General features: G+C 39.6%; 1 protein-coding gene across 2 annotated transcripts in view; it reads right to left on the minus strand.

Annotated features, from left to right (window-relative positions):
- Positions 1-6,889: 6,889 nt before the first annotated feature.
- SLF2 (SMC5-SMC6 complex localization factor 2) overlaps positions 6,890-19,253 on the minus strand; it is an 82,468-nt gene continuing 70,104 nt past the window's right edge. For both annotated transcript variants that reach the window (XM_082269129.1, XM_082269128.1), the window contains exons 15-20: positions 18,147-18,234; positions 17,912-18,022; positions 15,865-15,942; positions 12,701-12,787; positions 9,594-9,662; positions 6,890-7,215 (exon numbers count right to left, since the gene is read on the minus strand). In XM_082269129.1, coding sequence (XP_082125255.1) covers positions 7,105-7,215; positions 9,594-9,662; positions 12,701-12,787; positions 15,865-15,942; positions 17,912-18,022; positions 18,147-18,234 — 544 coding nt within the window. In that variant the 3' untranslated portion in view covers positions 6,890-7,104. The remainder of the gene's footprint in view (positions 7,216-9,593; positions 9,663-12,700; positions 12,788-15,864; positions 15,943-17,911; positions 18,023-18,146; positions 18,235-19,253) is intronic.

Raw genomic sequence — 19,253 nt, forward strand, 5'->3', positions numbered from 1 at the left:
CATATTGTTGCTTGCTAATAAGCAGTTGAAGCACTATTGTGGCATTACTTATTTTATTTCAGGTACTTGTATAGCGCCGTCAATTTACACAACGCTATATATATATATATATATATATATATATATATATATATATTGTACATTCACATCAGTCCCTACTCTCAAGGAGCTTACAATCTAAAGTCCCTAACGAACATTCATACATACACATACCAGGGCCAATTTAGACAGGAGCCAATTAACCTACCAGCATGTCTTTGGAGTGTGGGTGGAAACCGGAGCACCCGGAGGAAACCCAAGCAGGCACAGGAAGAACCTGCAAACTCCAGGCAGGTAGTGTCGTGGTTGGGATTCAAACCAGCGACCCTTTTGCTGCTAGGCAAAAGTACTAACCATCACACCACTGTGCGTTGTTTAAATTTTCTTTCATATACATTGGTGCTAGATTATTTTTTGGGGTTTTTGAAATGGAGTTGTGGTATTACTCACTACAGGAAGTATATCACAGATTCACAGCTTTCGGGTACATTTTATGTATTTGGTATTTTTAGAAATTTTACACATACAGAGCAGTGCAACCCCAGTTATTTTTATTTTTGAGTTACAAAAAAATACTTGCACTTTTGAATTGTGCATTTGCATTTTTTCACCTGTAAAGGCAATCCCTTTAATTAGGATTGGTACACAGATTTTGCAAGTGTCTTGCGTGCACCAAATTCACGTATCTAGAACCTGTACCTGAATTTGGCGCATGCTGTACCACTTTTAGAGTGCATATGAGACACTTTTGCAAAATCTGTCTGAGCCAGGGTTTCTCTCTGTACACAGAGTATTGATATTACCCCTTTGAGCTGGTGCCTCCCGGCCCTTTTTCCAAGGTTTAGGATACCAGGAGGCAGGACTTGGTTTAGGATCATGTGACCACCGTAATTGGCGGTCACACGATCAGAAAGCTTAGGAGAGCAAGCATCGACCGCGAGCTTTCCATTACTGTGCCAGAAGTGCGCTCTCGGCACAGCTGTATACCACCAACTCACGCAAATATGCAGCCACTTGGCATCAAGGCCCAACCGCCTAGAGGCTGCATTATTGTGCGCGGCCGGCACCAACGGGTTAATTAGCTCCACTTTCATAAGATACGAACTGTTGGTATTTTCTTTTTAATTTTAAGCAATTATTGCACCACAATGCAAAATGGCGCATTTTAGAAATGGCTGAATTAGTCGCACAATTCAAAATCATAACCAGAAGTGTCACACATGCTTCATGAATTTGGCGCAATAGGATTAAAGCGGTAGTAAAAATTATGACATGCTTACCTAAACTTATTTTGACTTACCTACAAACAGAGCCCTCCAGTGGGGCATCGTCACCACTGAACGGGAATCCATCTTCACCCGGTCTGGGTTTGCAGGTTTCGGCGGTTTTAAAGGCTGAGCCGTGATAACGGAGGTCACGGCCACAGCACAGCTCTATCAATGGACGGCATGCTGTCTGTTGAAAGCATAGTGCGCAATTGAGAGCGCTGGCTGCTACACATATCGCATATATGGTGCACGGTTAGGATTTACTGTATCTACAAGGTAAGCTTTATAGGCTTACCTGTAGGTACAAACAAAAAAAAAAAAAGCGGAGTTTACCAGCGCTCCTGAAACGTTTTGTGGCAGCTTTATGGATTTTCCTCGAATGCTGTTTTTTTTTTTTTTTTTTTTTTTTTTAAGTGTGCAAGGGTTAGACCTCCCTCAATATTTTGTTGCTGTTGTCCCCACTGGAAAGATTCTTCCCTCTATTTGTCATGGTGACAATTTTACAAGTTGTCACCAGAGCAGGGGGTGTGGCTAAATGTCTTAACTGCTGTTTAGGATAGGAATTCTCTTTCCTTTTAAAGGAGATTTACTCTCATGCATGTTAGGGTAGAATAGGGACATTTCCCAATGGGGCAAATAGCAAAAATAACCTGATAGGGCTTTTAACCCTTACCTATTCTATCCAAAACAAACAAAGTTTTGGCTATACAGATCATTTAAATCTTACATATTTAGGCCAACATATTTTTTTAGGCTGTATGCAGGATATTTTACTCTTGTTCTTTAACCCCCATACCCTTTGAACTGTGCTGGCTGATCCCTAGATGTGGTGTCCGCTATTTCATTATTGTACAGTTGGTCCACACGGTCAGCCTCCTGGCGCTTTGGCCTTTCTTTGGGACTTCAGGTGGCCACACTGCTTTGGAGACGGAGGGCTTGCATACAAAATTATCCTACGTTTTACTTCCAATATAGTGGTCTTGTTCTGACCTATGAGACATATCTGCTCATGATAGTGAATCCACATCTGCGGTGAACCAGCTTTGTCTTTAGCTACCCTACAGGCTTTACATCTATCACAAGACAAACCATAACACTTCCCATTGTTTGAACCTCCCCTGAAGAAGGAAATTGACTTTCCGAAATATATTGGGTATTGGTTCCTGTCATCCCATGGTTATGGTCATATTCTTGATGATTATATAATGCCTGTAATGTTTTTATGCCTTTTTACACTTATATGTTTGTCACGTTAATAAACTATATAATTCTTGCATAAATTATTGCATTCATATCTGTGTGCCTATAAAATCCCAAATCAAGGGGAATTTTTCCTGTGTATTTAACCATGAATGCAGTAAAGACTCTCAAAGTGTACTTTACAGTGTACTTCCTAAGCATATTGCCAAACATAGTATGTGACCTATCAATCCCACGATTCCATTTTTAATATACAACTAAAATAATAATAGAACAACAAAAACAATGTATTTTTATATATTTTTTTTATATAAAATAACCAATATACAAGCATATGAGCGACTGCAAACTCTTATACAAAGCTTAATTATAAATATTCAAACGGAAAAAAATATACAAACAAAAAGATGGTCCTTACAGAGTTTATACAAAGTCTACAATCTAGAAAATTGTAAAGTGGTTAAGTAGAAAACAAACCGTTAAGATATGATTTTTCTGAATTCTACAAAAGGAACAAACTTTAGAAGGCTTCATTCACACTTCACGATTTGGAATTTTGCATTCCAAATTGCATGGCAATCAGCACAAAACTTGCAATGCGTGTTTGGGTGCTATTCATTCTAAATGGCACCCCAAACGCAGTGCAATTTTGCTGTGATTGTCACGCAACACAATTGTGCTGCAATCATGGCAAAACACAGCGCCTCAAAAATGGATGAAGCTGGTCACCCAAAAAGGTGCAGGAGCTTCTTTTGGGCAACAAACGCACACAGCGCAGCTCTTTGAAGTGAATGGGCTGCCCTATGCATGACACGTGGTGCGTGTAAATCCCCCACACAAAACTGTTAGCAGGAATGCAAGCTCCCATTATGACACAGTGTGAAAGATTGTGCTTTTTTGCTGGCTGTGCCTTGCACTTTTAATGAGCACAGCACTGTTAACTTTTTTTTTTTTTTTTTTTTAAGGTTGTAAGGTTGCAGTTGATAGTTCATAAAAACACAAACAAGAACAAAATTGCAGGTGAGCTGCGGGACAAACAATTGTAGACCTGTTGCAGATTTCCACCCCACACCCCACCCAAAGGCTGCATTTAAGGGTAAATAGGACAAAAAAAAACAAAGGTTTTCTGTGTGCTCTTGCATTGATCTGCATTTTTCTAGTGCCAAAATAATGCAGATCTCTGCACAAGTGTCAACATTCCCTAGTCTAATGCTGGTCATACACTATACAAAAAATGAACACTTGGCCGTGAGTGCAATCATGCCATCATGTAATGACCGAATAATCGTTCAATGAATCAGTTTTTTTGTTTGTTTTTTCACATATACCTGGTCCAAACAGTTTGGACGAGAAATACCTTAACCTTTCAATTTATCGTTCGTTCGGCAGAAAATCTCCAAACTTGTCCTTCGTTTTTTTCGGCTCAAAAACGTCACAACGATTACCGATTCGTGCTCATTTACTGGCAGAAAAACAAAAAAACTGTCCAAATGACAGAATTTCGGCCGATTTTTCGTAGTGTATGGCAAGCATAAGTGACGTTCCTAGGCTGCTAGCAGTTCCTATTTTCCAGCTGTATACGCAGAATGACAGGTGGAATGATTACCACAAGTGTGAATGATGAATACACCTGCACTGGTGACAAAGTGGTGTCAAAACATACAAGAGCTTTTATAAAAACACTTTCAGGCTATGTAATTGATTGTATCATGAATTTAGCTATTACTTCAAAAACATTAATTTGGGTTTTAAAAAAATGACACCTTTTATGAAAATATGAGACGCAGGAATTGCTGGGTACACACTGAGAAAATCAGAAGAAAAATTCAGTTTAATTTTTGTAAAGTGTGTACACAACTTTCGACATCGGATTCAGACTTTGCAAATGAAAATTTCCGAAGGGAGAAACTGCAAAAGTTCTCTCATACGTGAACAGAATTAACACGTTTAATGTGTACGGTTTTCATACAAAGAAAAAAAAAATCAGATACCAAAGGCTGCGCATGATCAGTAATAATAAACAAAAAAAAAAGCATTTGTTGTATGAGAACTTTGTAACATTATTCTCATCTTCTGTTTCAACTTGCTATGAAACATCGAGGAAAAGTGGACGATTGTTCGCCCAATTTTCTCAAAGTATGTACCCACCTTAAGTTCTATAAATGTCTCCCAACGGGTGCCAATACTAGTGCCTGAAAAGCTGCTTTTTGACCCCAATATACATCAAATTTTTGTCTTTGTCTAAGATTGTGGAGATTGTAACGTCACCACCTCTCACCACCACTTCATCCAATGAAAACGTTTTGTATTTATTAGAGAGAAAAAAAGGCCTTGATATAATGGCAGCAGTGCTGTGCGAGGGACCATTGTATTCAGTGTGCAGTAGGGCAGATGCTCAGAGCAGGGTGTGTTCAATGCAGTAACTACAGTGATATTTAGCTTCCACAGTGGTCCATCAGGTATGAGATATGCATACTTGTGTTTATCTAAGCTGGACCAATGCAAGTATACAATAGGATACCTGGAGTAAAATTAAATTGAATTAAAATTATGCCAGATGACTATAGTTTAGAAACACTCTCTAAGCCCTTAAAGCAGTATTAAACCCAAAGCCAAAATGTCATATATTGCAGCTTCCCTATCATTAGATGTGGTGGCTGCTTTAGTTTCTTTTCTTTGGCCTTTTCTCCTCTGTTTTTATCTGGTGATCTGCCCAGTAACACACCTCCTGTATTAGTGACACGACTCTGGGAATGAGCACAAGAGGCAAAGCAGACCGCAGCATTGTCAGTCTGGGAGGGTAGTATTAAATGTATTAGCAGATTTAGAAGAACTAATTCCAGCTCACACTTTATAATCAGCTACAGCAAACCGTGTTTTTTTCCCCTTTTGCAATAAAGGTTTTGCATGAAGAATAAAAACTGATCATTTTAAAATCACCCCTGCCAGTGTTTAAGGGTTTGTTTCATCCATGTAAACTGATACATTCTGCTGTAGAGCTTGACCTTGTGTAAAACATACTTACTGGCCAGATCAGTAGAAAAAAAATAGAAGTAAAAAAGCCTAAGGGCTAGTTCACACCACGTGCAGTCCAGTGTAATTTTTTCTGCATCAAAAACACATGGAAAATAGGTTATATGGTTTTCAGCAGCATAGTTCACACCAGTGCTTGCAGTTCTGGGTGTTCCAGTAAATTAAAAAAAAGGAGAACATGCTGCATTTTTCCTGCACTGGACCGCTGTAAAACGCATTGGATTGCACGTCCTTATTTAGGGTTAAAAAAAAGGGGGAAGAAATGCACTGGACTGCATCGAAAATGAACCAAAAATGCATCAAGAGTGCATGCAGAAAAGCATTAGGAAGGCATCCAGACTGCGTTTCTATGGTGTGAACTGGCCCTACAAAATGAAAAGAATACAGCCATCACATCTAATTGGAAAGCTGCAACATACCAAATGTTGCTTTTGGGTTTAATACTGCTTTAACTCTCCCAGAATCCTATTCCACAAAGCACAATTTTTCCCCATAAACTTTCTGTACAAAAAAAAAAACTTTATATTTACCTAGCAAAATAAACTTTAGAAATAAATAATCAGCAGTTTCCACTGCTGTACATTACCTATTTTAAGCGATAGCAGGATTCTTTAGTGTTACACAAATATGAACTTTCTAACTGAAGTTCGCTTTTGGACCCACCCCCTCGTAACTGCCCTATCAAACTGAACGGTGATAGGAAACAGATATTAGCATGCCCCTGATTTTGGGAACCTCTAGAACTTTGAACACTACATGCAGGCTCATGAGTTGGCTCTACACTGGATCCAGCTACAGGTTTGCTTTAAGGGTCACTTCCAAGAGTCATTTTTCAAAAGATAAAAATGTAAAGGCTGTGTTACTTAAAGTTCGTATTACCAACCATGCGATGGTTAGTAGGTTTTACCTGCTATAAATGCTTTTTTGCCGACATGGCTCAGGCAGTTAATTTTGCACAGTGTTTAGAATGTTCTATCGTTTACTGGAATATTGCATAGGACTAAGGCTTCCTAGAGTAATTGAATTCTAAGTTTACATTCCCACAAGCTGTTTGGCCCAATGTGAATAGCAAAGGCAGGAATCTTCCACTGTCTGCTGCGGTTTTTGTCACCTGTGAGCGACTTTGCAGCGGCCACCGAGAACATACACTTTTTTTTGACAGTTTGGCGGCAGCCACAGCTATTTGTGGCTGTTGGCACAGCTATTAATCGATCAGCTGTGGCCACCTATCATTAAGTGTACAGGCAAGGCGGCTGCAGCTAGCCACTTATGCGAATGTAGCCTAAACCTTCAAAAGACTGCACAATAAAGCAAATATAACTGCTGAAATCTGATTGCCGTGAGAATCATTGCCACTTTGAAAACCCTTATTAAATCAACTCCAATTCCTAGTTTTAATTCCCTATAGGTAGTCGGTTACCTTATTGATGCACTATGCTGCTTTGTTATCGTATAACTCCTTCATATAAAGTCTATGGTAATAATGGAAGACATATACAGTTAAACTGAGCATGGACAACCCAATTAGATTCTGGTATAGGAATATAGTGCTTCATGCATCATTTTATTCGGACATGTTTATCTCTTTCTCCAGGGATGCTTCATCAACACTTTCCTGTGAACTTGGAGGGCTTGAGCTGTCACACACTGGCTTCCAATATTCATGAAGTTTACCCTGTATTAAAACAAAGCATATAATTATATGTAAATAAAGTAATATAAATTAGCCAAACAGTGAACTTTAGGGCTTTGTTACATTTGCTTAAACATATTTTTTTGATGCTTCAACGATGCGGTTTTGAAGCTTTAATGAAGCTTGGCAATAGCCCTGTGTATGTGTGCGCATTAATTTTCAAATTTGTTTTAACCCCAGCTCAGTAGCACCACCATTTAGCAGATCCCCTTGCTCAGTACTACCCCCAGCTCTGCTGACACCCCACTCAGTAGAAACCCCAGCTCTGCTTATCCTCTTTTCTCTCTGGTCCCTGCTCACATCCCGCTATATTGCATCCCATGAGTGAAGTTGCTAGTTGCTCCTGCTCTGGTCCCCCAGCTCTGCTGATCCTCTGCTGCTTAGTCTACTCTCTCTGGTCCCTGTTCCCCTTCCCCCAAAATATTGCGTCCACTCTGCGCACCACGTGTTACGATCCCCACTCACCTTCTGTTCTGGGTAAAATTTACTGTATTTTTTACTGAAAATTCGGGACTAAAACTGCTGCGCTAATATTGTTTGACATAAAAGTTTAGAACTACCACCATTTTATTCTTTAGGGTCTCTGCTTTAAGAAAATATATATTGTTGGGGGTAGGGGTTGGGTTAAACAAATCTTCAAACAAAAATCTTTTAGCCATATGTGCAAAAAAAGCAAAAATGACTCTGGCAATGAAAGAGTTTAACTTGGAACGAGCCCTATGAATTGGAGTCTTCCCTCAGTGGCTTCTAAGTCATATGTTTCTCTGTGCCATGTACTCTCTAAAAGTCAATTCCAACCAACAACCGATTTTTCCAGATGTATACTCAGCGCTGAACTCAAAAGCAAATTGCAGTAAGATTGCTGGCTGAACACTAGAGGACAATCACATAAAGCCTCTAAACCAATCAAAAACACAAGTGCAGCGCAATCATATCTAATTACAATAAATTCCACAAATGAAATACTATCGATAAAAATAGCACAAGTCTATGAAGTTTGATATACAAAAGCAGACATCAATCAATGAAGGTTGTAGTCAGAAGACTCCACAACCTGAATGAAACGCTATAAAATAAATTAGCACCAGTCTAATATAACAGAGCAGACTTCAATCAGTATACATTGCAGTCAGATGAAGGAGGGATTCCCCAGTGTGTAAGTAGGGAGCCGATATCCATGCATGATGATTACTATAGTGCGCGCCCATGGTCCCATCACCAAAGCATTATCTGCCTCTCACCTCCAGACCCAGACCCTGCAGGGTCAGACCGCATATAAGAAATCAAATCGCTCCAATCTTCCTTCACTCTAGATGGCTATTCTGGACCTCTTTCTCGAGATAGATATTATATATATATATATATATATATATACAAACACACACACATATACACACATACACACACACACACACACACACATACACACACACACACACACACACACACAAGAGAAGGAAGCAAACATCTAGTGCTCTCCGTAAAATGTAAATTTTTTATTACGTTACGTCATCAGCAGGGATGGGAAACAAAAACAGAACCCGGCTTTTATTCGCACAGCTCCGCCTATGCTCCAGAAGCAGCGTCACTGAATACCACAAAGATACGCTCCTCCTCCCGCAGCCGGCCTTCATTCACAAGGCTGTCTATGCTCCGGAAGCCACGTCGCTGGGCGCCATGGAGACGCGCTCACCCCTGCCTACGGGGGAAACCATGTGACCCGCGGCAATCTTGGTACACCAGTGTTGCAGCTGTACACCCTGTTTGCTGTGTGCTTTTAACATTTGTTCTAATGTAAGTGCATTTTACGGAGAGCACTAGAGGTTTGCTTCCTTCCCTTGCACACATAGATATACATACATCTAGCTATATATCTCTCGAGGTAGAGGTTCAGAATAGCCATCTAGAGTGAAGGAAGATCGGAGCGATTTGATTTCTTATATGCGGTCTGACCCAGCAGGGTCTGGGGTCTGGAGGTGAGAGGCAGATAATGCTTTGGTAATGGGACCACAGGAGCACTATAGTAATCATCATATGCATGGATATCGGCACCCTACTTACACACTGGGGAATCCCTTCTTTATCTGACTGCAACTTAAACTGATTGAAGACTGCTCTGTTAAATTAGACTGGTGCCAATTTATTTTATAACGTTTCATTCAGTTTGTGGAATCTTCTAAATGCAACCTTCATTGATTGAAGTCTGCTTTGTATATGAAACTTCATGGACTGGTGCCATTTTCATTGATAGTATTCCATTTGTGGAATTTATTGTAATTAGATATGATTGCGCTGCACTTGTGTTTTAGAGAAGTTATCAAGCCTGTCAAAAAAAAAAAAAAATCAGACATTTACTGTACCTGACTTGGTCGAGAGTAAAGCAGTAGTTCTTGCCATCTGCCATGTATTCTGGCCACTAGATCTTTTACCTGAAAGAAAACAGCAAATTTAATGAAGCACCTTAGATATACTTCACCATCAACCACTATCTGGTTGTGTACGAGCTATAGTTGCCACCTGAATATCTGCACATTAATAGTTCCCCTGCGTGTATGGAGAGTGTTTTCATGGTATGGATATCTGTAACAGCTTGCCCTGTGTTAAGACCTGGATCAGCGCAGTGCTCTGCCTTTTCTCTAGAGCCTTGGAGGAAGTTTCTATGCGTCTATCTACATTTTAAAGTGTAATTGGGGATTATCGTCACTTCTGGGTTCCATGTGACTACCCACCAGGCCTACCATTAAGAGCAAGGCGTGAAACGCACGCCAGCACCAGACTGACAGGTCTATCTGCACATGCTGCAAACATCTAGTGCCGGGACACAGGCACTGATACATGTAAGGGCAACCTTTTTTGTGTAATTGTTTTTAGTACTAAATAAACCCACTACACTATGAAGTACTTCTCCATGTATCCTGTGAAGTCTATTCCTACATCCTAGCCTTTTCCCGAGGGATTTCTGGAGTGGTGTTATCTGAGGAACAATATGGTTTTCCAATATTCTGTAAAAAGGGGTCTAACACCTCTGGTGATTTGGGAACTACCTTTTGTGCATTTGCGGTAAAGGAATCAGAAGACATGAGCATTTAGAAGCACTTATTTTGGTGTTGGGGATGGTCACAATGGACTTATTTATTTATTTTATTTGGATTGATTTGCATTGTATCATTACCTTATATGATTTGATAACACATCACGTGTTTTTACGAATTCTTCGTAAGATTTTTTTTACCACCCCCTTTAGCTGCAGTGGCCAGGGGTGTACACATGTCGCAGCTGCAGCAGGAGTTATACACCCTGTCATGGTTGGTGAGCATGACCCATTCAAGGGAATGAGGCCACTCTGCAAGTGCCCTTCAACCATGTGCAGTACAGCAAACAAGGGGTTAAAGCATATATGTGTGTAAAAAGGGCGCTCCCACTATGAAAACCTAATATGTGTAAACGGTAGCATAAACTTATATATACATATACATACACACACAATATCAAAGCTCAAAAATAGAAGTCAAAATCAATAAAAGTTCATAATATTGGGGAAAATCATTGCAGTGCCATCATAATTAAAGTGCTGATGTGCCAAATGCTGTAAACAAAATTGGTGCAGGTGATAGCCTTTGATAACGTCCTGAGGGAGGGACGAAACACGTCAGATGACTGCGGGTGGCGACGCCGGATTCGACTGGTGACACGCAAGTGGCGGCGTACTTAAAGTTCCCAGTTTTTATGCAAATTTTACCTTGTACAAGAGTGAGTGCAATATTGTGTTTTTAGTATCATTTTAATAAACAAAATTATGCTATATATTCCTCCTCTCTTTTGGCATTATACTATACGAGAAGGAAATCAACACCCACAAAAGGAGCTCCGTTAGAGGACTACTAATCCCAGAATCTGAGATGTTTTGCAAAGCGCACATGACTTCTGTTCTGGGAGTCTATGGCAGCTGGTGAGTGAGTGGGCACACAAGAGGGGAGCACGGACTGCACCAATTTTGTTTACAGCATTTGGCACCTCAGCACTTTAATTATGATGGAACTGCAATCTTTTTCACCAATATGATGGATTTTTACTGATTCTGACTTCCATTTTTGAACTTTGATATGGTGTGTAAATATATGAGTTTATGCTACCGTTTACACATAATAGGTTTTAATAGTGGGAGCACCCTTTTTACACATAGATATGATTTAAGGCACTACACATTTTAAAGGAGCAGCAACCTCACCTATAGCATATTTCACGTTGTTTATTAATTCTTACCACATCCATTAGCGTGGGTATATATACACGTATATATATATTTATTTAAAGGGGTTAAAGCAGGCAGCAGTGTGTTGCTTTCTCACTAACTGCTTTAACCCCCTTGACCCTGCAGAAGCATGCCGTTGTGAGGAGCTTGCAGAGTGGTTCCATTTACTTGAATGGGTTGCAATTAGCAGGTGGTAGCACCCACCAAAAGCAACAGGGGGTTTAATTCCTGCTGTGGAATGCGTACATCTTTGGTTCCTGCCTCAGCAGCTAGAGGTGGTAGGAACTGGGGGCAGTAAACTCAAACACAAGGTTTTACCCAGCTCCAACTTTACGAATGAACAAGCCCCAAGAGTACTGCTGCAGAATGCGACTAAGGGCTCATTCACAAGTGCAGCATGCACTGCTGCTACTCTGAAAAGCGAACCCATGATTGCCGTGCAATACACGCAATAGCGACACAGTAGTATGGCAATTAGGGGTTTAAATCAGGTGCGAGAAAGTGACACTGCCCGGTGATCTTTGATTTCTTTCATGTTGTTCAGGTAGATATCCACCTCTTTAAGGTTGCCTAGCCCTGGAATAGAGTACTTGGTAATCAGCCTTCATATTTCTCTGGTTACTTATGGACATTGCATGGACTATATAAAAAGAACTGCCTATGTACGGTTATATAATTAATGACATATTCCATTACATACATTTTTCCACTTTCCATATTGTGGCTCTAGGTTTTTTTTCTCACCACTTGTGCTACAGAATAATTATTTTTATTCCCTCTAATTGCTGTTGCCTTTCACTATAGTCTAAGACAGTGTTTCTCAACTCCAGTCCTCAGGGCACACTAACAGGCCAGGTTTGCAAGAAAACTGAAATACATCACAGGTGATATAATTTGCTGCTCAGTGATTGCAGTATTCTAGTCTGCATCTCCCCAAGGTAATACTTAAACTCTGGCCTGTTAGTGTGCCCTGAGGACCGGAGTTGAGAAACGCTGGTCTAAGATAATAATAATTTTTACTACTACTATAAACTAAAGTGAACATAAAGGGGTACACACATTTTATTATACTACGTACAGTATAATATTGCACCAGTACAACAAAAATATATCCACTGATCACAAAAAAAATTTTGTTAAGCACTATTGTGTTCAAAACAAGTAGCAGTGTTGTGTTTTCATCACAGCTATATGCTCTGAGCAAATAAAAAGTACCTTTGTTCTGTAGAAAAACCTTGCATCTTCGCGAATATCACTCTTTATGTGCTTCTCTAACTCAGTGCATAATTTCACGAGGTATTTCTGCAAACAAAATATGCAAGCGATTAATATTTTAAACACACTAGCTGTTAATGCAAAAATAACAATTCTAATATATATTGCTGCGTTGAGAAAAATAAGGCGGCCGATGATTCTTCTATAAATGTTGTTGTTATAAATGCTTCCTGGAACACATCAGGGGACCTGGCTATAAGTCAAAGCTAAGTTTAAAGCTAACTTTTACTGTAAGATCAAAAGGTGGTTGCCATTACCAATCTGAATATGCTAGCTGAGTTCTTTGCCATCAGAATACACTGATTAACGCAGCAGAATGAGAATGCCTGCAGCAATGAACAAGAGGAAATTTTCCAGCAGGGCAGTTGTACAGATGTCATTTGGTAATCAAATTCTGTTCAACTAGTGCCCATACATGGATAAAAATTAATCAGGTCCTTGATGAACCAGCCAAATTACTATACATCTATGAACAGTTTAGGTTTGGCACCCTTAAAGCGGAGTTCCACCCACATTTTGAACTTTACTGATTTCAGCAGTGATATGTTTTGAAAAAAAGAAATGGGCTATAATATTTTTTTTTGGATCCGTTACCTTATTTTAGAGGATAGTTTGTTCTACTTCCTCCTTCTGCGGCCGCGGCCCCCGGACGTCACTTCCGGCTTTGCATTGCGTCCTGGGAGATGTGTGTCATCAATCCCAGGAGGCAATGGGCATCGCCGGCTGGTAGCATCAGGCTATTTCCAAATAGGAAATGACGCGATGCATGGCAGCGATATGCACAGAATCCCGGAAGTGAGACACAGCGGCTTCAGATGCCCACACTCTACAGTACATTAAAAAAGTTTTAAATGCTGCACAAAAACAAATCAGAGAAGTTTAGAAGATAGTTAAATATTAAAAAGCCCATGCAGTGACTATTCCAGGGGTACTTTTATCTAAATAAAAAAATAAAACAGCCGGAACTTCGTTTTAAGGAGACCTTTATCCTTTTCACTTTTCTTTGTTCTATTCCTCAACACAATGCTTTCCTTTAATCTACTCTTTCCTTTGGGTAGCTGATGTCACCCCCCTACCCCCTCTTACTAATTAATGCAGGGCCAGGGTGTTTAGTCAAACCAAATGGAAACTAGATGTTCCCATAAAGCCTACAAAAAGTCAGACAGCAAGGGTGAAAGATTTCAGTACAACTAGAAAAACGCAAAACTCCAAAATAAAGATAAATAATTTTTTTAGAAGTGCTTGATTGATCTGGCTTCATTACCTTGTAAGGGGTGATTAAATGGGTGTTCAGGCCCACAGAATGCAAGAGCTGTGGTCTCATGGAGCTGCGTGCAGACAGCCTATGTAGAGCAATGAAGAAGCAGCGGCTGTACAGTCACACCCACACATCCTTTATCTGAGTTTGACAGGCATGCAGTGCTGGTCCCGAATGCACACTGTGTTTGGGAGCCATGTATCCATCCCAGCACAGCAAGGACTTAAAGATGCATGCTTGAGTCTGTACAGCCACTGTGTCTCCATTACCCTACACAGGCGCTGCCTGTATGCAGCTCCATGGTGATCTAGGTACTATATATATATATATATATATATATATATCTGCAAGCATCAGCACTTGTGTGAAGGAGGCCCTAAAAAAGTGGGAAAATGTACTAATGTCACAAAAGAAAATGTATAAAAATGCTTCAGCATTCAAAACATTTTACTTAAAAATAAAAAGTAAAAAAGAAACCTTGCTCCCAGATCCTCCTTTAAAGAAAATTGCAAATTTAGCTTGCATAATTATTTAATGTGTTTGAAAGTCTTCCCTTGTGGTTAAAATAGAGCAGACTGCAACCACATTGGATCTGATGGCAGTGGCTACATGAACTATAAGTATGGTCTTTTAGGCTGAATACACACAGTGCAGTGTAAAAACGCATATAACCACAAGGACAACTAGAAAACATTTCCGTTGTGTGTGAATTAGCCCTTACTGCTTCCACCGGCAATACACATTCCTACTGTCAGCCAGAGTGTAAATACTGGTACACACAGGCCAAAAATAAGCCGGAACCAGCCAGCTTTTGGTCCATGAGTAACCACCGGCTTCTGTAAAACAGCCATGCTGGAAAACCAGCATTCAATCAGCACTCGCAGCCAATGGCTGCAAGCGGTGAACAGTGTATTTTGTCAGAAAACAATGTCTCAGCGGGAGAGATCCCTGCATCAACATAGCTTGTGTTGATGCAGGATCGGTCTTTATGTCCAAACCACTGGTTGAAAAAAATAAAACTATGTATGTGTGTACCCATTCATAAACAGGATACTTGAGGCAAGCCATACATTATGCAATTCTCTTTCCTACAACCACAGATTGAAGGAAAGTATATTGCTCGCTGATGGGGAATTAGTTGATGGGGAATTACCAGTCATCAGAATACAATGAATGAAAAAAAAAAAAACAACAGGCTGGTTGTATGGAGGTCGATTGAGAGATCAACTTCAGCACAACCAGCCTCACCATAGATGGATCAAAATTTGGCTATTTCCTGCTGAACCGGCCAAATTTCAATCAGGCTATGGCCGGCTTTACAGGCAGTCACACAGCAGTGAAATAGGAGCAGGAGAGGGACAGCAAAAGCAGCAGATAAGGCTGGCACACCAAGAGGATCTGACACTCCCAGAAGTCTCAGATCCAGAAGAAACATACACACCACTGCGATTTTTAAAAGGTCAAATCATTCTAAAGAAAAAAAATGTGGAAACATGAGTATAAATTATCCAATACTACAATCATTCAAATGAAATGTAGGATCTGATGACAGGGTCTCCTAAAGATTGGCATCTCCAACCAAAAACCTGTTTGGTTGCTGCGGATTGTATGTTTCTTGCTTGTCGCATTTGTGTTTAGTTTTTCTAAAATCATATCCAATATTGGTGCTTTTTTATCATACAATGTACACAATATTTCATTGCACATGCCTCAAAAAAAAAAAAAAAAAAAAAAAATTGAACTATAAAAAAAAGACTGGCATCTATACATTTCCTGCTTGGATATTTCTTTACAGTCACTATTGTTAAAGAAAATAGGAGTATTTTGCAGAGAAGAATGCACTTACTCTCTGAAAGGAAAGAGGTTCATCTGAGCTGCTTGCATCATTGACCAAATGTAAAAGACTAAAAGTCAAATAATATGCCTGAAATAAATCGTGAAAAAATTTAAAATAAGATTTGTAATGCTTATGAAATTTCTTTCTTGAATGATATGAGGATAAACTCATGCTTAGACCACCCAGAAGAACAACACAAAACCTTGTCTGAACACAGAACCTAATAAATATTAATAAAACAGGTGCGCTTATCTCTATAAATAGTTTTAAATGCATAAAAAACAATTCATATATGTGGATGTGCAATCAAATACTAATGATTTGGGTTGTGTTTAGGGCTTCTAAAGCTGTGCTGAGGAAATACCTATACAGGTAAGTCTTAAGGCTACAGTAATGAATAAGCGTTCAGAGATTGGTTTACACTAAAAATTGTGTCACAGCTCTGACCTTTGAGATAAAATGCTCTGTGGCTAACAGGCACAACAAATGACACAATGCCTGGAAAGCGCCATTGGCAGAGACCACTGAGGGAGAGGCACAGGTGAAGTAACCACACCATTACTATTCTGGTGAGTTGCTGTAAGTGTATGCCAAAGTAGCGCTAAGGAAATAGCCATAAATATAAGCCCTAAAGCTTTACTAGAAAATGAGCTTCACGAGTCATGCCATAGGCTTCATCATAGCTGTGGACATTGAGACAACACTCTGGAGCTAATTGACGCAGTACAAAATGTCTGAACAGCACCACTGGAAGAGCTTAAAGTCTAGCTTATTCACCGAGTTTTTAGAGTCACAGCCTAAACTGTGCCACGGCCCTCAACTTCGAGAGAGCTCTGCAGCCAACACAGTACCCAAAGTCCTGAGAAACACCACTGGCAGAGCCCAGGGTAGCCCAGCAGGGTTCAGGCATGGACTCCAAACAGTGCCAAACATGAGCTGACACAGAGCGGTTATGAAGAGAATAGCTCAAGCAGTGTATTTAAAGTCTTGATTGAAGTTATTAAAGATAAAACACCTACAATAAAATTTTAACTGAAGAAAAAAAGAAACATTTGTAGAAAAAAAAAAAATCAATCAGTTATCCTTCGCAAAGCTGAGGAAAAGGCATCTAGCTTCCTAGAACACTAGCAAAAAAGAGACATGATGATTTGAAGAGGGGTTTTGGGGGGCTGGCCTAATGATTTTTGTTTGCCAGTGTCCAAACCTTCTGTAGGTGGCAGTGTATCCCACATGTCATAGACTATCATTTGACCCTCAATAGACAATAATGAAAACTTAATTTCAATATCATAAGAGGTAAAGTTCAAATGCTTGGGACTTGTAATGGTCATTGTATTTTTCACACCTAAGGGGCTCAACTATTGTACAGTCTCTGAAATATAATAAGGCAAGTTAAACAACTCCTACTACTCTTGTTAAGTCTTATTTGGTTTTGTACATTGAAGCATAGAGGATTCAGTATCTTTGGAAAATGAGAAAAATGAATAGGTTTTTTGTAAGGCCCGGGCAGGATAAGAGTGATGAACAGTAACAATTTAAAAAAAGATTTAGCTTTTGTCAGATATATTCATCCAGCGTGTAGGGTCTTCCAAACTAAACCTACTAATTTAACCATTTCCCAAAAGAATGCTCCAGTTAGAAATGTTATGGAATCCTTAATCAGAAAACGCTTAACATTCTGCTTACCAACACATGTGCAATATATGCCACACTCGTGGCATGCCTCTGGCCATACCTTACAGTTTCCTGTGTGCGGATGTCAGCTCTCAACCCTCAAATGGCTATCATAGTTGATCATGTGTCGCACCATGTTAACTGCATATCTAACACAACCATGTCAACTGCATATCTAATAGAACCAAGATAGTGCAAATTTTTGCAGCAAAAGGATTGTTCAGTTACACTTTTTAAAACACTTTTGCCAGCATAGACATAGTACATCTTCACTGTAATATCCTAATGACATATGATATCTGTAAACAGGTTCCATCTCCCATTATTCTCCATCAGAAATTACAGCTTCCCCTACTAGGGATATATGAGAACTATAAAATACCTCCTGATCCAAGTCCAGGAATGTCTTTGCCTCATTTTCTGGAAGTGACTGCATTTTCTTCACCAGAGACGATGGCTTCATTTGGGACAAACACTTACACAGCAGCAGCATCTGATAAGCAAACATGAACCACTGAGTACATCTCAACATGCCACAAGGAATCCCTACCAAAAACAAAAAAACTGAAATATATATTATATATATATTTTTTTTTTAACAACCAGCAGATACAAACCCGAGACTCATAATCCAGAGGGATAGCTGTACATTGTCCATTCTGAATATTCGATATGAAAATAAGACTGACATGTCTTCTCAGTTCTCTAATGTGAGGAAGAAAAAAAAATGGATAAGATATAAAACATCTCTTTTAAAGATTTTGGGGATTAGATGATCAGATGCTTATAGCTGTTGCATTTACACTGTATTAATTTTATTCAGTTTTTTTTACCTGTTTATTGTTATAGTTTTAAAGCAAGCAGAACACAATGCACATTTGTTTGATCATGGTAAGTAAGCATGCACGGGTTTTTGTTAGCAATTTATCTTTTTTTTTATCCGTTTACAGAAAGGCCCCTTGTACATAGGCGTCATAATTTACTAACTTACTGAGCTTGTTACGCCTGTGTGCAGGGGGCCAAAAACTGACCCGCACATCCACTATGTTGGGTACATGACAGCATAACTAAACTCAATCAACAATAACTATTTTTAATAGTAAATAGATAGTAAGGTATATAAAATGTACTCGTTTACATTTTTTTTTACATTTCTTTAGATGGTTTCTGGCCTAGGCGTCAAGGGCGTTTTTATTTATTTATTTTTTTTATTTCATCTGGAGTGGAGCAGGGGTTTTCTCAGCTAAGCATGCCCACTACCTGCATGCCTAAGCTAAGGGCAGATGGATTCCAGGAAGTAAATGCTACATAAATCATCTGCCCTTGCTCAATATGGCTGCAGCTAGGAATGCTAAGGTTGTGCTGCTAGGCTTGCCCCCCTCCTCTTTGTGAATAAAAGACTATGCCTCCTAGGATATGTGACTTGCATATCCCAGTTCATGTCATTCACATAGGCGAGTGACATGCATTGCAGGGAGTGGCTGGAAGTCTTTTCCCAAAATAAACATATAAAAAAGTGTGCAGAGGAAGGGAGGAAGGGGTGAAGAGGAGGGAAGGTCAATCTGACGGCAATGATCCGATTTAATACTTTCAGGGTCATTACCCAGAACAAGCATGCGGCAAGTGTAGTCAGAACTGCTGACATGCATATGTATCAAAGATTAAATGTACAAAGAAGAGTTTCATCATAAATTAGGGAATACCATAATCCCTTCATTGAGAAT

Source organism: Pelophylax lessonae (assembly GCF_965119305.1).
Source record: "Pelophylax lessonae genome assembly, chromosome: 9".
Taxonomy (NCBI): domain Eukaryota; kingdom Metazoa; phylum Chordata; class Amphibia; order Anura; family Ranidae; genus Pelophylax; species Pelophylax lessonae.